Source organism: Mytilus trossulus, chromosome 8 (assembly GCF_036588685.1).
Source record: "Mytilus trossulus isolate FHL-02 chromosome 8, PNRI_Mtr1.1.1.hap1, whole genome shotgun sequence".
NCBI lineage: Eukaryota > Metazoa > Mollusca > Bivalvia > Mytilida > Mytilidae > Mytilus > Mytilus trossulus.
In genome coordinates this window covers 20,222,837-20,239,773 of record NC_086380.1, presented here as the reverse complement: position 1 = coordinate 20,239,773, position 16,937 = coordinate 20,222,837, and the positions used below count along the sequence as shown (strand labels likewise).

The window sequence follows — 16,937 nt, the reverse complement described above, 5'->3', positions numbered from 1 at the left end:
TGCGAGCTTCTATTTCTCATTTTCATTATAGATAGCAGCAGCCAGTCGTATCCCTGGAATGACACCAGCTGCCCTTGTACAGCTACTCAAATATGTCAAAATGATGCAAATATCTAACTTTGCTAACAGATAATCCAAAAGATACAAACCTTCCTGTGAAGAGAACATATATGTCACTGTGCTTTCCAATTTTAATGGACTTGAAATGCAATCAAAGTGGACACCTTCAAGACTATTTGAATGCAACAAATCTTTATTTTATGGCAATGGATTGCACATTACACTGTTATCAAAGTCCAGGTCACAATTCAGTTGATATACTGAGTTATTTTTAGTCAAAAGTTTTTTTTGTGAAAATGATATGAAAGATATTTATAAAACCTGGTAGGGTTGTTGCCAATTATGTTTTTATGTTTATAGACAACAGGGTTTATTTGTTAATGTTGGCATATTTGAAACAAGTTGGGCTTCTATATACTAGTACCTGACTTTTATACTGTCTAGAGTATATAGTTCTTAGTCATATTATTTTGGATGATAACTGCAGTTTTACATTATGAATTGTAACTCATTAAAACAAGGGAGAAATTATTAATAAAGTGTATTTGCCCATCCAAGCATCCAGTTATTTGAACCTCTTGTAATACAAGTGTTTCCATAAATAAATGTGTTGTAACATGAGCATCAGTTGGTAGTGCAAAGCTTTTTACTTGCTTATCTGATATTATGATAACGTCTTCTTTTGAAACAGCTTAATTTAAGGACTAAGAAAACTATTAAAAAATACAGTAATATGCTCATTCCACATCTTTTTCATATTTACTGCAGGGTTTGTTACTGGTGCCATGTGGATGTAATAGATTGTGTTTTCGTTTTTGATGTGTGTGATTTTATAATTTATCGTTAAGATTTTTTGCTTGTGAGAGAACTGTCTTCAAATTCCATTATACTAATGTTTTATTTCTTTTGCTGTTATTTCTGTGTCGTTTGGTCTCTTGAGAAGAGTTGTTCTTTTGGCAATTTTACTCATCTCCTTAATTATATGATCTGATACCTGAGTAAACATTTATCGCAAAATAAGAGCTGCTCGACTAAATACATATAATGATTGGCTTATCTGCTGTTCTCTTACAAAAAAGTTATTACAATCGGTATCTATGAGATGATTAACTGAATATGTATATTCAATATTGTATCTTAACATTTGCTAAAAGGCATATTGAATAAACACATCAAAACTATGCTGATATTTTTAATTCAGTTTTTTCTCTCTCTCTGGAAATACTGCTATAACACACATGTGTTACAGTAGTATCAGAATAGAACTGTAGCATAAATATCATAATGTTCAAGATGTTTAAAAACAGTATTCTTAAACCGCCTTGGTAGTTTCGTGGTAGCTTGCTTGTCTTGCTTGCAGATGGTACCTTGTATCATCCCTGAGTGTGTTAAACCAAAACCTATCCTATAAGCATGCAGCATTAAGGAGAAGAGAAACATTTAGCCCTCATCAGATACATTGTTTTTACTCAGAGTCAAGTAACTGTGCTCTTCCTCCTTAATGTCACCAGCTTGGCGCAGTTTCTTAAAATATAAATTTGCAAACTATTTGGTTTGACCAGACACATGTATCATATGTCTCTTGTTATCTAGAGATCTAACCAAGCAAACAAGATACCACCAATCGGTTTATACCCTAATAAATCTTGAATCAAAAGTAGATTATTCTTTCAAAAATTAGACAAGATATATTGCACATTGTCTTTTTATCACATAGGATTTTCTAAATGCTCGAAGGCACAAATCATGGTGTATTTTATGGCACATCAATATCATATAAACATTAATTCAGTACAGTTGTCAACATCACTGAAATCAACCATGTTAACAAAATTTTCATCAAAAACTGACTAGATCATAACAATCTTAACTGGAATATTCACCCTTCCTATTTAAATTACTTTCCCTTATAAAGTTTGTTAATCTTCGTTATATATTTAATACATCTCCCTGCAATTAATGCATTTTGATTCAATACTATTAGGGAAAAATTATGTGCTTTTTAGTATATATATTTTTCTATACAATTGTTTATAATAGTTGAATTAAAAATCACAAAAAGAACGCTCAAATAAGCTGGTGATGCTGAACACCCGCCCCCGAACAACCCCCCCTCAAAACGAATGTTTAACCAAAAATGAAGGAGATCTTGTAACTTATGAAGATGAGACATCGCTTGATATTCTCATAAGTAATATAACTTCATGACTAAAAAACAAGCCTAGCATAAATTAATCGATACCAATCAATATCATATTTGTTCCCTTTACTATTAATGAGTTTGCTTTTCAAATCTCTTTTAAAAAATAATAAACTTTTAAATTTTCTTTGTAAATATGTATTTCAATCGCCAATATTGTCATGGAGAAACAAATCAAATGAAAATGTCATGCATGGATTGTCTCAAGACATGTGCGTCATGTACTAGTCTTAGATAAGTCATCTGTCATTTGTATTTGATGACACAGCAGTACAATGACAATGTAGGAATCGTGGAAGTTTCCTTATCGTGCGTTTTATTGTAATGATTTAGTAAGAGATAATCGATTTTTTTATTTACAGTTGAAGTACAACCTTTTTGTTTAAGACTATTTAACAAAAATTAAATATTTAAATTGAAATCATGACCAGCAATTTTACTTTATTCAATTAAAAAATCAGCTTCTTTTGCTAATTTATCCTACTGACCAAAATATCATAAGATAAACTTTTATTTATGGCCCGACAGTATACAAATTAGGCTACCTTGATAATGAAAAGACAACATTCAGAAACAATATAAAACGTTTGATGAAAAATAAAGCATTTAGACAAAAAAATCTAAAAAAAACAAGATGATGTCTTGGGTACTTAAATGAGCAATGTTAAGCTTTGAATGCTTGCAAGAAGAAAAGTAAATAAATAATCACGCTTTCAATCGGGACATTTGTTTGGTTTTTTGTTTACTTTGAATTCAATACACTCCCATTACTAAATACTATTTCGTTAAAACTCTGGCATGTGAAAATACAATTAATGAGAATTCAAAATAAAAGAAATCGCATATCTGGTAAAATCTAAATGACATGTATACCTACATTTAATAAATACGCCCTTTCTAACTATATGTGAAGATGTTTGTCTCATTTACCTTAATCACTTCCGACATACACATAATCAGGTTTTGTTTGCATATGAACCTCTTTACATTATAATACACATATTTGTTATCTTTAACATCATAGCAGCACTTTCAGACCATTACACTTCCTAATACTGAAATCTTTAAAACCCAGATGCCTTAATTATACTGTTAACATATTTTTTCAATTAAGACCTTGACCCGTGAATTGATCTTTTACATCCTTTCATAACCCTTTGTGTCATCTGTTATGTTATACAGCTCATGATTCATCACTACCCGATCATTTCATATTTTCAACAATGCATAACATTCATAGTTAATTCTAACACATCATATACAATACATTCATAAAATATGGTTTTAAACTTCATAAATATTCAATATGTAAAAAGTATAACGTCAGCACTTCAATAAACAATAACAATTTAAAACATAAATGTGTTTCATTTTGAGTATAACAACAGTAATTAATGTAATGGATGCTTTATAAAAATTGAGATCCTTCCATTACACTTTTACAAATGATAAAACAGTTCGAACAAAATTTCATTTCCTTTTTGATAAAGTATTTTTTTGTTACCATATACATGATATAGTATAACACATGTTTTCATATACATGATATAGTATAACACATGTTTCTGGAGTGTACTTTGTCAAAAATGTATTCAATTTAGAGAAGAACTTTCATTAGCTTAAACCTCAAAATACATTTTAGATGGTTCAATTTTTCATTCAGAAAAGTAAATAGATGCATCAGCGTAATTTCATTGGTCAGGTTGCATGAATTGCTTTTAAAATGAAACTTTGATTAGAACATAATATATAATACATGATAAAGAAAATTGAAATATCATAGACCATATGTGATGCAGATTTCCATAAATATGTATTTGCTTTGAAGAAAACATACCCCTTCTTGAAAAGAACAAAATGTCTAAGCAATTTTCAACACATTGTCACCATTTTACCAAATATAAAGCCTATTTACATTGAAATCTTTAACATGAAATAATGAAATGTTTTAGATTATAAAAATACACATTTTCCACCATGATCAGCTATTTAAAAGTATTACTTATACCAAATAACTAATCATATCTATCCTGTATGTTTAATATCGCAAAATGCAGTACGTTTTCGGCCAAAAAGAGATAAATAGAAATAATTTTTGAGTCAAATTATTATGTTTTCGTAAAAAAAGAAATATATATTCCTATTAAAAAAAAAACATAATTCTAAACTAACACGTCAAGTATTAACGATGCTGATAGTGTTTTTTCTTGGATATAGGAATGTTGTAAAAACAATGATGAAAGTCAAATGCTGTAATTGAATTAAATTGCGCTAAATTACTTTATAATGTTTTCTATTTCTAGAATTTGAAATCAAGGGTACATGTTTATGACGGGTGTGAGTTAAGGATTTCTAAAAAAAAGAGCACAATTACTAGTAAATGAATTTATTATGACCATACTATGTAGCTCTATATGGGAAAGTCTTGTTGTTAACACAGAAAATTTCGTCAAATAGTTACCGTTAAATAGTTATCCTGAACATAAAATTGATATGCATGACCATTTAAAAGCAGGCAAAATAGTAAAATAACTCTACAACCCTTCAAATAAAATGGAAAATGAAAACTGGGACGGTGTCAAAGAGATAACTAACTACCTGACCACACAGCAGAACACTGTCGAAAAACATACAAACTACAGCGGAAGGCCCAACATTGGTCAGTAAAATGGACATCACTAAACCAAAAAACATAACAAACTAAAGTAAAATAATAAAAAATAACATACTAACAAGGGCTTCATACCTTGGACCTGCGCAGAAATGCAGTCAGTTTTAACAGGTTTTGTGAGATCTCAACCCTCCTCCATATACACTTAGCAAATTTAAAATAAACAAACATACTGTAATATGCAAAGTAAAACTCAGTATTTTGGTACAACTGCAACAATCTAAGGAAATGGAATAATTTATTCAAGAAATCTTGGAACCTAGCTGTCATTATATTAATTTTTTTAAGAGGTGACTGTTATTCTAACATGTTCCCATATTTGATAAATTCACAAATTTTGGAAAAAAACATGCCATCTAAATTGATATTTTTTTACTATTGAATAAAATACATTACATAAAAAAATCACACCAAATAAGCCTACCTAATTATGTTTAATCAAGACATAAATTAAGTTGTCCTATTTAGACAACGCTTTCTAGCATTACTGAAATGTGCGTGAACTAAGTTTCAAATGTCGAACAATCTTTACTGGCTTTAAATACTGATATTATGTACAGTTCCTATAGTCGAAAGAAAGAAAGTAAGTAACTACAATCAAATGTCCTTCCTTTCTAGTTTGGCGTAAATAGCTTGCCTTGGTATGTTTTTGAAAAATCAGTTAAAATGCTTGATTCGCTCTTTCCTGTTAAATAACTTTGATCGAAAGCAAAGTTGGCAAATCGCTCTGTTAATTCTAAATTTCTTGCTAACATTTCTCTCATTTCATATACAACCTCACTGACTGGCTGATTGCACTTTGGTTCGACGGCAGGTGTTTTCTTTTTTCCGCTTTGAGATTTTGCTTCAGGTCTGGATTTCTTGTTATTTCGTCTGTTAAGCTGCAGGTCGACAAGGTCCTCTTCAAATTCCGAGCAGGGATTTTCTTCAGTACTCTCAGACTTTTTAAAGGCTTTAATCAATAAATCTGATTTTTGAACCCATTTTTGATGTAGATCCATTCTTTTTATTTCCACTAGTAATGTGACAATCCATAAGTCTGTATATGGGGGAAAAAAACAATATAAGCAAATAAAGTATACTAGTATTCATATCAAAAATGAACATTCATTGATAAGACTGTAAATAGGTATAATCAAAAGATTGACATATAGTACGTAATTCATGAGTTACATGGGATCATTTAAAGTATATGTGTTAAAAAACCTCGTACAAACGATTCAGGTAAGAATAATTTAACGTAATTATCGTAAATCCATTTGGACTAAACAAATCTCCATTAAGTATAAAAACTAATCTAAGGAATACTATCCATTACCTGCGGAGCGAGATGAGGTGCAGCTACAGACAGTTCCTCTTGTCGTTTATGCATCACTCTCCATGCGGATATACACTAGGTTTTAATGCAACATATTGTTATTTGGAAGGAGAGCTGCCTCATTGACACTCATACCACATCTTCCTATATCTAGGACACACTCAGTACATTTTGTAAATGTACTTATGTTACATACTATCTGTTTAAAGAATACAAAGGGTTAAAAGCGACTGCGTGCAGAACGCGTATAATTGATTCTGTAAACAGGGAAATTTTCGCGGTAGTTTTATTTTCACGGTAAGAATTGAAACAAAGAAATATCAAGGAAAAACTCTTTCAATTACAATTATTTTTACAAATTGTGAATTGGATGGAGAGTTGCCTCATTAGTACTCATACCACATCTTCTTATATTTACGTATATATTTGAGAAGAATATCTACAGGACTACTGTATTCTTAAAAACTTGTCCTACAAACAACCATAGCTGTGTAAGCCATAAAAAAAGAATATTAAACAAAAAGTGATTTAGTATACTCATAATATAGACTGGGACCCAATTTTTGTCTTCGGGGCTCGACTTTCAATTGCTGACCTGTTTTCATATCAACTGATATTACGAATGGAGTCATAGCAAATAGAATAACCGTGTTTTTTTCTTAAAGAGATATTTTTGTAATATTCTTGACGACATGTACCTAAATAAACTCATCATAGAAACCAGAATTAAATTTTGTATATACGCAAGACACGCTTTTCGTCTACAAAAGACTCATTAGTGACGCTCGATTCCCAAAAAGTTAAAAAGGTCAAATAAAGTTAAAGTTGAAGAGCTTTGAGGACCAAAATTTCCAATAGCTTTGCCAAATACAGCTAAGGTAATCTATGCCTGAGGTAAAAAAAAAAAAAAAGCCTTCGTTTTGCAAAAAAATCTAAATTTTGTAAACAGTTAATTTTTAAATATAACCATATCAATGATAATTTATGTCAGCACAAAGTATATAATACTCTAAGTTTTACTTTAGATCCAGCTCGTCAAATTTCAGACAAGATGGGGGATATCCAAATGCAAAGTCTTATGTCCGTTAACTTTTTGTGAACGTGATATTTTGCACATCAACATATGTCTTTTATTGTGTTTTAGTCTTTTTAACGGATATATTGTTCTGCGCTTTATTTTTCAAGAGTATTCTCCACATTCGAATTTCCATGAAAAAATAGCGAATAGAAATTCATATTGACCTACAAAATTTGTACTGATTTGCAAGAGGTAGTTAATTCTTTATAGAACAATATCCTAATATCAAATTTTACAGTACCGTCTACCGTTTCCATTAATATTGTAGACATTATCTCTTTGTCATTACGATCTATATGGCGGGCAATAACGTTTAACCTGATTTTAATAGACAATTCTAATATATTTTCGTTAGCAATTATTTCAATATTTGTTCATATTATCACTGTCGGTATAACTGTTTCGCAGGACTTTATCACAGTGACCAAACTTTGATATTTTGCAATAGTTTGAGGTTAATTAAATCAGCTGTTTTCCAGATTTCAAATTTGACATTGTGTTCCATAATTCTAAACAATATGAGATACAGAAAATATCCTAGTTTAGAATAGTAAAGACTTACGGATATCTGCATCCTTGTGGTCTTTAGTATGATTTACCCACAAGAACTCTAGTAATGGAACCTTGGATTCTACATAGGCCTTCTGGGATACGTCAGTTGGCAAGAACTTCTTCATGAGAATTTTCTTTTCTTTTTCATTGAGATCGTCATTCCATGTTTTCAGAATTTTAAGCATAATATCCTGCATTCTTCTTATTCCAATTTCTTTTGTCATTTCTCCTTGCATTTCTGTAAAATAAGTCGATATATTAATCACGTTTAACAATTAATAAAATCCGTTTTGAAAAAAAAAGAAAAAGAAAACGTTGAATGTAAAGGGGTGTGAACATAAACATGCTACAATTTGAAAATTTAAAGCTGTGTTATCTCAAAAGCAACACGACGGGTGCCACATATGGAGCAGGATATGCTCACCCTTCCGTAGCACCTGAGATCGACCCTAGCTTTTGGTGTGGTTCGTGTTGTTTTTCTTTAATTTTCTATGTTGTTTTATGTGTACTATTGTTTGTCTGTTTGTCCTTTTCAGTTTTAGCCATGGCGTTGTCAGTTTATTGTCTCGATTTATGAGTTTGACTGTCCCTCTGGTATCTTTTGTCCCTCTTTTATACGTATTGCAATCATGCGTCAACTTCTGTACATAAGTTGACAGTTTTATAAAATCTGATATATCTGTTTTTTTTTATATTGATCAACCTACCAACAGAAACACGAGTTGTACGTGCAAACTGCATGGGCATATTTGCAGCAGATAGGCTCAGGAAAAATTCCTCGTTTTCTGTAAGGACAGGTTTTGAGATTCCAGTCCTTAAACAGTAGGTTAGTTTGTCACATTTGTACTGTAGCATTCTCAAATCTTGTTCCAATTCTTTTATTCTATTCTGTTGCTTTGTTTCTATCCATGCAGTATAATTCTTTTGCCTTAGCAATACCACCGAACTATTGGCATCCAATAGGTACATGATTAGATTGGTATCATAACCTAGCTTCTCCATTTTCTTTAAAATGTGTGTAAAGTGTTTGGTTGCGTTTTTAAAGGCAAGGTCGTTGAGATTAATAGCGTTTGTAGAATATTTTACGTCCATGTATTGTTGTATAAGGCACGCTGTAATCATTGCTATTTGATGTCTTGTATTTGTATGGATATATTGTGATTGTTGTTGACATTTTCGAAGACTGTGTTGTAGTTCTATAACCTGTATTTGTAATGATTCAACCTCAATGTCGAGTTTAACCTTTTGGTCCAGCAGAAGTTTTATTTCCTCATCTTTTTTTATAGAGTCAATTTCACCGATTTCGATATCTAGAAAAAGAAAAAAATGTATGTTTTTATTTAAATAAAAGATGTATTTCTTAAAAATTTTGACACAAAATATCATTTGCTTAATGTATGATAAAGAAATGTAATAAAAACACTTTTAGGCATTATATATTGTAATATTTTTTGTTTCTTTATTTAAACATCTCTGTTAATTTTCCAAATTTATACCATTGCACAATACGATGGAACTGAATTAACAAAAATGCAATATGCATGTTAATATAAGAGATAGTTACTTATGAATAAAGCCATAGGAGGTAAAGGTAAAGTAAGGGACAATGCAATTGAGAGAAAATATATACTCAGTATAATTACACAATGATTTGTACTTATTTGAAAATCAGATAGAATGTGGAAGAGAATAATTTTTCATTGATTTTTAATGAATGATAACTTAGCGCATGCAGAACTCGTTGATATAAATACCTATGCAACTGATCAGCTCTCCATTATACCATATTGCATCAACACCCTGAGAACCTAAGTATTCTTTCTCTTTATTGTTGAGTTCGGATAAAACATGAGCATATCCCTCTGGGATCATGAAGGTAACTAGGATACTGTTTGTAGCTTCTATTCCGCTGACAACCACAAAGTCGAGTGGCACACATGTTGCAAAGCTGACAAGCGCCCTTAACTGTTCTAGTTTATGTCGATTCAATTTCTCTTTTCCTCCAATGTGAAATTTTACATACTCATACCCATTCTCTACAATTGTATATGTAACTTTATTTTTTTGTTGTTGATAAAAATAACCCAGTTTGTTCGCAAAAGGTGTATCGGTTGTTTTGAGATATGTCGGGGATTAAAATGTGTGGAATATTCGATCTTCAGATTCTCGTTGAGTTAAAGTTGCAATTCACGAGATAATTTTCAAATGATTCTTTAAAGATCGGTTCTAGGTTTAAATATTTCACATTTGAACACTACTCTTAATTTCACAAACAAATGAATTTCCGAAACGTAAAATTTGAAACATTATCGGACACACTATTTTTCAATTAGAATTCATTAACGGAAAGTAACCACTAGTCTGATTTTTTGGTTTTATGTCGCCACCAACTAAGAGTAAAATTTTGTTGATGCATATCTCTGTTTTCGTATTACAATTTGTCATTGTTTTATGGTCGTTTTAAGATTTATTAACACTTCAACGTTTCTTCAAACTTTGTGACATTCAAAATATTTCGGACGCAAGCATAATTGAAAAGAAATTAATTGTCAAGATGTGCATATGAGAAGGCAAACTTAACAGATCTTAACAGTTTAGCCAAAGTTTTCTAACACAAGGGAAATATAATGTGTATCAAATATTGCATTGTAAGACTTCTGTTTTGTTAATATTCAATTTTATGCTTTAATATGTACTTTTGCACGTTATTTACATGTACAATTGTATGTGTTATGCACTCAATCGAATCATTGTGTACCAGACATCAATGAGGATATCAATGTCAGCGACGATCACAAATGTTTTAACAAATTTTTAATGTGTATTATGTCGTGTCATGTGATTAAGCATTTAGTAAGTGTTAAATAAGGTGAAAATCACATGCCTTCTCAAACTTAAATCAATTTTAATCCTTTTGCAAAGCTCTTAAGATTATGAACTCATCTCTAATTGGTAAAATTAAAAAATGATCAAATGTTAAAAAAAAATCCAAATTATTCTTTATATTATTTGCTATAAATTCACATGCAGCGCGTTTGAAATACTATTAACATTTTTATAATTAATTTCAAATAAAACTTGAATCAAAACTGTGTTATGAACTTGCTCATTTTAATCATTTCATATATAAATACAATATAATATATTCAATGATGCTTACCTGGTCTTTCACTTGGGCTATAGAAGTGAACAATATTCCCCCGCTGTTTTGCAAATTTTACAAACTTGTTGTACAAGTCCTTGCGTTTTGTGTGCCATAACATCGCTTGTAAGAAGACGATATTATCTCTTGTAAGAATTCTTTTCTGTCTCAAATGTGTAAATAAATCTAAGGGATCTTTAATTACTTCAAGCACACCTTTTGCAGTCCCATTTAACCCTACAATATTAAATTAACTCTCTTAGATTAAATTTAATAAATAGAGATAAAACGATTTAAATTATGTGCATTTACATTTGTGTTCATCAGAAAAAGTCCGAATCAATGATGAATTAAAACTTAAATTCGGATATTTAAAAATATAGCTAAATCCTCTTATAAATTCAACAAAACTTAACTTTTAAAACTTTTACGGAATTTAAGAAATTTGGACTGACACTTTAAAATGATCAGAATATTGTATCTAGAGCATTTTCTTTTTTTCGTATTTCGACAGATATAAGAAATTAGTTGTTTGCAGTTTGCACGTAGATTCAATCTAGATAGTTCAACAATTATGGACACCAACTACTTTTGCAGTTCAAAAATAATATTAAAATCCATTTAATAATGCCTATTTGTTATAAAGAGATAATATCTGAAACAAAATCCTTGTAAAAGAGGGACAACAGATACCAAAGGGACAGTCAAACACATTAATCTAAAACAAACTGACAACGCCATGGCTAAAAATGAAAAGCCAACATACAAACAATAGTACACATGACACAACATAGAAAACTAAAGAATAAAAAACACGAACCCAACCGAAAACTAGGGTTGATCTCAGGTGCTCCGGAAGGGTAAGCAGATTCTGCTCAACATGTGAAACCCGTCGTGTTGCTTATTTGATAACAAATCCGGTAAATAGTCTAATTCGGTAGGTCTCATTCTTGAAAGGGAAGGGGATGGTAGTTTTGTTACGACGTAAGTAACGTATCCGATATCATTCGTGAAACGGTTATTCCATAACGGTCAATCTTGTCCGTAAAATGTCCTTTCAAAATGTTGCTGATTAAACTAATAGATTTCAATAGACATCACAAGTTAATCAGTTGTCAGTATAATGAAATTGTATATCACCGTCATACTGTAGATAAAGGCAACAGTAGTATACCGCTGTTCAAAGGTCATCAATCAATTGAAAGAAAACAAATCCTAATTTCAAACTAAACCTAGGGAAATACATCAACTATAAGAGGAAAATAACGTTACATCAGAACACGGAAGTGCAACAAAACACCAACCCCAACGCAATATAAATAAATACGAACTCTTAGATAACAACTGCCATAGTCCTGACATGGTACAGAACATGTTTAGAAAACAATAGCGGGTTGAACCTGGTTTAAGGATGTTTGCTGCTCAGTTTCAAAATAAATTACTTTCCATGAAACTAGTATAAATTGATAGGGGATTCAATGAGGATTAAAAAAAGCCCCTCCCAAAATAGGGGTCAATGTGCTTGTTTTCGAGATATTAGCCATTGGAATTTTGGCGGGAAAATGTTCTCTCTGGATTTTTCATAGCTTTTTCATTGACCAGTACATGTTCTCAAATACTATAAAGAAATAAATAAAATTTTATAAAATGTTTAAAAACGGCTTATAATCATACATGGACAAGATTTATGAAAAGAAATAATGGGGTTCATGTGCAAAAAAAAATTAAGGCATTAAAATGGATAAAACCAGAGGATTTCGAAAATCTGACAAAAATTCCAAAACATTACAAGCAAACATCCTTAATTGCTAGACAAACCTCCGCGCTTAATGGCAATGTTAAATATACTACTAAAATGACAACATTACATGACAGGATTCGGGAATACAGTACAAACAAATGCAAGAACACGAAAGTTAGAGTTAAGTAAATAATGTTATTGTAAATAGTAAACCACAGATAACAACGAATAACTAAAATTGATTTAGGACAGTACATAAACACTGCTTCGTATAAAAACGAAGCAGGTGTGTGTAACAAGAATGGATCAAAAACTGTTTGGCCGATTTTGTTCTGCGAAAATAAGCGAAAATTTGCACTTCGACAAAATAACCCACTATACGGTATATGATAGACAGAAACCTATAGGAAAAGCCTAATAACCTCCATATAGTTTTGTTGAACCATAATTTCATCAAGGTTTGTATCTTTGATTGAGGTGGGTATTTGAAAAATATTTTTTCGAGAAGTATTACTGCGGTTATTTAGGTGTCTTAAAAACATTTATATATTACGTTTTTTTTTATTTCTAGGAATTACAAAACTGATAAACCTAAAGGTATAGCTCAAGTTGACAATTGCTTTTTTCATTTATCTGTTTATTTATTGTAACACTATCGTTAAATGTTGCCATTTAATGTTAATATACACACTGCCATTTGAGCGGGGGGTTTGTCATGCCACAAAAACCAGGTTCAACATATCATTTTTTTTCATAAAATTCCCTGTACCAAGTCCCGAAAAAAATGATTTTTGATTTTAGTTTTAGTTCGGTATTTTTGTTTTTTAATTGTTTACATTTTTTTTTTATAGAATGTTTATGAAACTTTTGTTCGAGCGTCTTTATTTTTGAGAAAACAAGAAAACGTATCAGACTCGCCAAAATTATATCTAAAGTTGATTTTCATTTAGTATACCTCCATTTCAATGCATATATTTATGAATTTAACTGGTTTGCAAATGCAGCAATATTCTTCCTGTAAGAAAACTAACATTAATTTAGAACATACAATTACCAAATTACCAAACACGTTTCAAGTTTTTTCTGTAGTGAATAAACTCACCTGAGAGTAAATTTTTCATCTTTTTCAGATCTTCCGCTGTCAGTTCGTCAGCCAACTCATTCAAGAAAACGTTCATTTGCCAGTCTTCACTTGGTATTGTTGGTAAATGAAATTCATCATCCCTGAAGGAGTTGGCTTCCTCCTGTGACACTGCAAACATAATTTATAGATGATTTATTTCGAAATACTGCTTTAATAGTTTAAATCAAATTAAAGAAACTCTTACCTGTAATAACACGAACAGTATCAATTTCATAAAGCTCGTTTGATTTTTAAATTTTCAATAAATTAATTGATCCTTTTAATCTAATACTCCCTGAGATGCTGGTTTGTGAAATACTGTCATACAACTGAAATAGTTATTTAGAGGGTGTGGAAACTATTCTCGTCTCACGATATGAAAATGATTAACTTTGAGATTCTTATAAAATTTCATATTCACATATTCCTTTTAAATACTCTTTACTTATACAAAGAAGCAGATTAAAAACGAGTTTTCATTATCATTTGTATTAAATTTAAGATATTTTTCCGATTGCTCCATGTCGATTATCAAACTGAGAATGGTCCATTTGTGTCTTGAATTTTAGCTTGGACTCAGTTTCCAAAATAAATCTATCGTTTACAAAAATGATTTAAAAGAGGAACAAGACAATGACGATTTAAAAAGTTTGGTCCAGTTGTTCTGCAATTTGTATACATGTTATAGATAAGGATACATTACTTGTATAATATTCTATGGCATGTCTACTATATATTTTTTTTTCTGTTTTTCTTTCATTTTTAGCCATGGCGTTGTCAGTTTGTTTTAGATTTATGAGTTTGACTGTCCCTTTGGCATCTTTCGTCCCTCTTTTTTAACATAGGTTATTATAAAATATTAAAAAAGAAGTATGTTATGTTTCGGTAAGAGTATTTCCATTGCTATACTACATTCTCAACGACTCAATTCAGATAGAAACAGTTATTCCCTAGTCTTCAGTATAATATAATATAAAATTATTTGTCATTTCATTTTTTTTTTGTGTTTGATGTTACACCAGAAGTTATGACTGAAAACACATCGGTGCTATTTGTCAGCACATCCATATATGTTTCTAACTTGACAATCTTATTTTTTTTATTTGCATGTGTGGAGCAGGATCTGCTCAATCTTTCAGAGTGCATATCTCCATCCTCAGTCTTTAGTTGGGCTGGTGGTGTTCTGTATGAAGTTTTCTTTTCTGTGTTCTGTAGACTGTTGTTTGTCAGTCATGTGGTCGATTATCACTATTTTTGTCAAGGCGTTGTCAATTTCACTTCGACATATTCGTTGGAAAATAATTTAGGTTCCTTCCGTCTCCATTTTTAATTAAATCCAATCAATTAAACATAAATATCACTGGATTTTTTTAATTTTGGATAACTACGATTGAACTGACTACCTTTATTGATATTTCAACAGAGTTACTTCAAATCGTAACGAATGATACCAAAAAAAGGGGGATTAATTAAATTCTCTTACCGGTAAAAATATTACCAAATGTGAGCAACGAGAGAAACGAAAAATCAATAATTTCATTTCATCAAAGTTTATTTGTTTTCATTTTGATACATATTATGCATGGCTGCTCGATTTTGATATACCTGACTTTGCCATGTGAAAGACATTAACCTAAAACAAAATTTGAAATTTCTTTTCCAATTATCTCATGATTCACATGGCTTTTATAATTATTATTACGGATTTGCGATCAATCTTTGTGTTAACAGTTTTCCGTTCTCTGACACGTAACAAAAACATGATTCAACACGTGTTTTATTATATGAAGTTCTCAATAGCCAGACTGTTTTTGGTACATGAACTCTTTATGATAGTATATGATCAATAAAAAGAGTAACATAAACTGTTGTCAAACATAGGAAGTTAGCAACCAAAACAATTTGCTAAACCAGTTTGAGGATATCATTGTTCGTCATTTCAAATATGGCGGAACATTGATCTTCCGCGTTTTTTCCCAGAGATATGAATCTGTTAATGTCAAGTTACATTTTGAATTTTGTAAATTCGGTTAGTTTTTATTCCCAAAATCATCCCTCTTAACAGTGAAATTAAAATAAGATCAATAGACAATGTATTTTGTTAGACAGAGTACCAGAGAATACTTAAAGAGTTCTTTATCGTGTTTGAATAATTTAATATAGGGGTGCAGGTCGATATATGATCATATATGATGCATTCGTTTCACACAAAAAAATGTTTCTAAGTAGATTATGGATTGAGTGCAATATTATTTCTGAAATTAAGTTTTCATCGCCATTGTTTCAATATATTTTTAGTACATTTGCCTCATATTTTACTGTTTGCTGTGGTTTCTATGACGTATGAGGAAGACATTGTCCAACCATTTTTAAGCGATATGTACAAGTTTACTTAGTACCAAGGTGAAAACTTAAGACACAAAGGATATTATTTGATATGGTTTTTTTTCACTAAGCATCATATAACTACAATATTTATAATTTTAGTGAAGATTCTTACTGTCGAAAGGAGTTAAAATTTAGTCCAATTTTCTAAAATATTTCCACACCATTATTGCGCAAGTCAGATGATAGTTACTAGTCATATCACTGCGCAAGTCACTGAAAATTTGACTGTGCATATGCAAAATGAAAGTGAAAATAGATGTATATATGTGAATTGGATTTTCAGAAAGTCTAGACTTTTAAAAATAGAAATTTTACAACATATTACGTAATTCAACTTTCAGTAATGGCAACGATTTTTTCCCGTTAAACTGTTTTTGAAAAATATCATAACTTATATTATTATGATAATGAAAAGAAAAATAACAAAAATACCAAAATTCAAGGAAAATTCAGACCGGTTAATCACCTATCAAATTGAAAATTAAATTTATATAAAACACATACAAAAAAATGAATGTCGCTGTGTTCCAATGAATTATGCGTATGCCCTTAACATTTTGGTTTAAATATGTGTTTTTACAACCCATTCGAAGCTCATATTCCTCGATAACTATTACGATTAAAATATTTAAAAAATCTTATCACAATTATTTGGTGTTATGTG

The 16,937-nt window shown here is 30.6% G+C and overlaps 2 protein-coding genes across 6 annotated transcripts in view; one reads left to right on the top strand and one right to left on the bottom strand.

Moving 5' to 3' along the window:
• The window catches only part of LOC134680692 (protein MTO1 homolog, mitochondrial-like), a 96,000-nt gene extending 94,824 nt beyond the window's left edge, over positions 1 to 1,176 (top strand). For 4 of the 5 annotated variants that reach the window (XM_063539851.1, XM_063539850.1, XM_063539848.1 and 1 more), the window contains exon 17: positions 32 to 1,176. In XM_063539851.1, the coding sequence (XP_063395921.1) occupies positions 32 to 133 (102 nt within the window). In that variant the 3' untranslated portion in view covers positions 134 to 1,176. The remainder of the gene's footprint in view (positions 1 to 31) is intronic. The other variant, XM_063539849.1, reaches the window with a different exon arrangement.
• Positions 1,177 to 3,789: 2,613 nt separating this feature from the next.
• LOC134680690 (uncharacterized) lies at positions 3,790 to 16,493 on the bottom strand. The gene is made up of 7 exons (XM_063539843.1): positions 16,386 to 16,493; positions 13,865 to 14,014; positions 11,040 to 11,258; positions 9,634 to 9,915; positions 8,587 to 9,189; positions 7,890 to 8,117; positions 3,790 to 5,970 (listed from the first exon to the last, which is right to left on the bottom strand). Coding segments are annotated over exons 1-7 (1,908 nt in total). The 5' UTR covers positions 16,387 to 16,493; the 3' UTR covers positions 3,790 to 5,545.
• Between the last annotated feature and the right edge of the window lie 444 nt (positions 16,494 to 16,937).

Bases quoted from the DNA above. Each gene is read 5' to 3' on its own strand.
- LOC134680690 (XM_063539843.1), bottom strand. The intron at 8,118-8,586 runs GTAGGTTGATCA...CTTATTTTACAG, and splicing joins TACAACTCGTGTTTCTGTTG to AAATGCAAGGAGAAATGACA. The intron at 5,971-7,889 runs GTAAGTCTTTAC...CCCCATATACAG, and splicing joins CCACAAGGATGCAGATATCC to ACTTATGGATTGTCACATTA.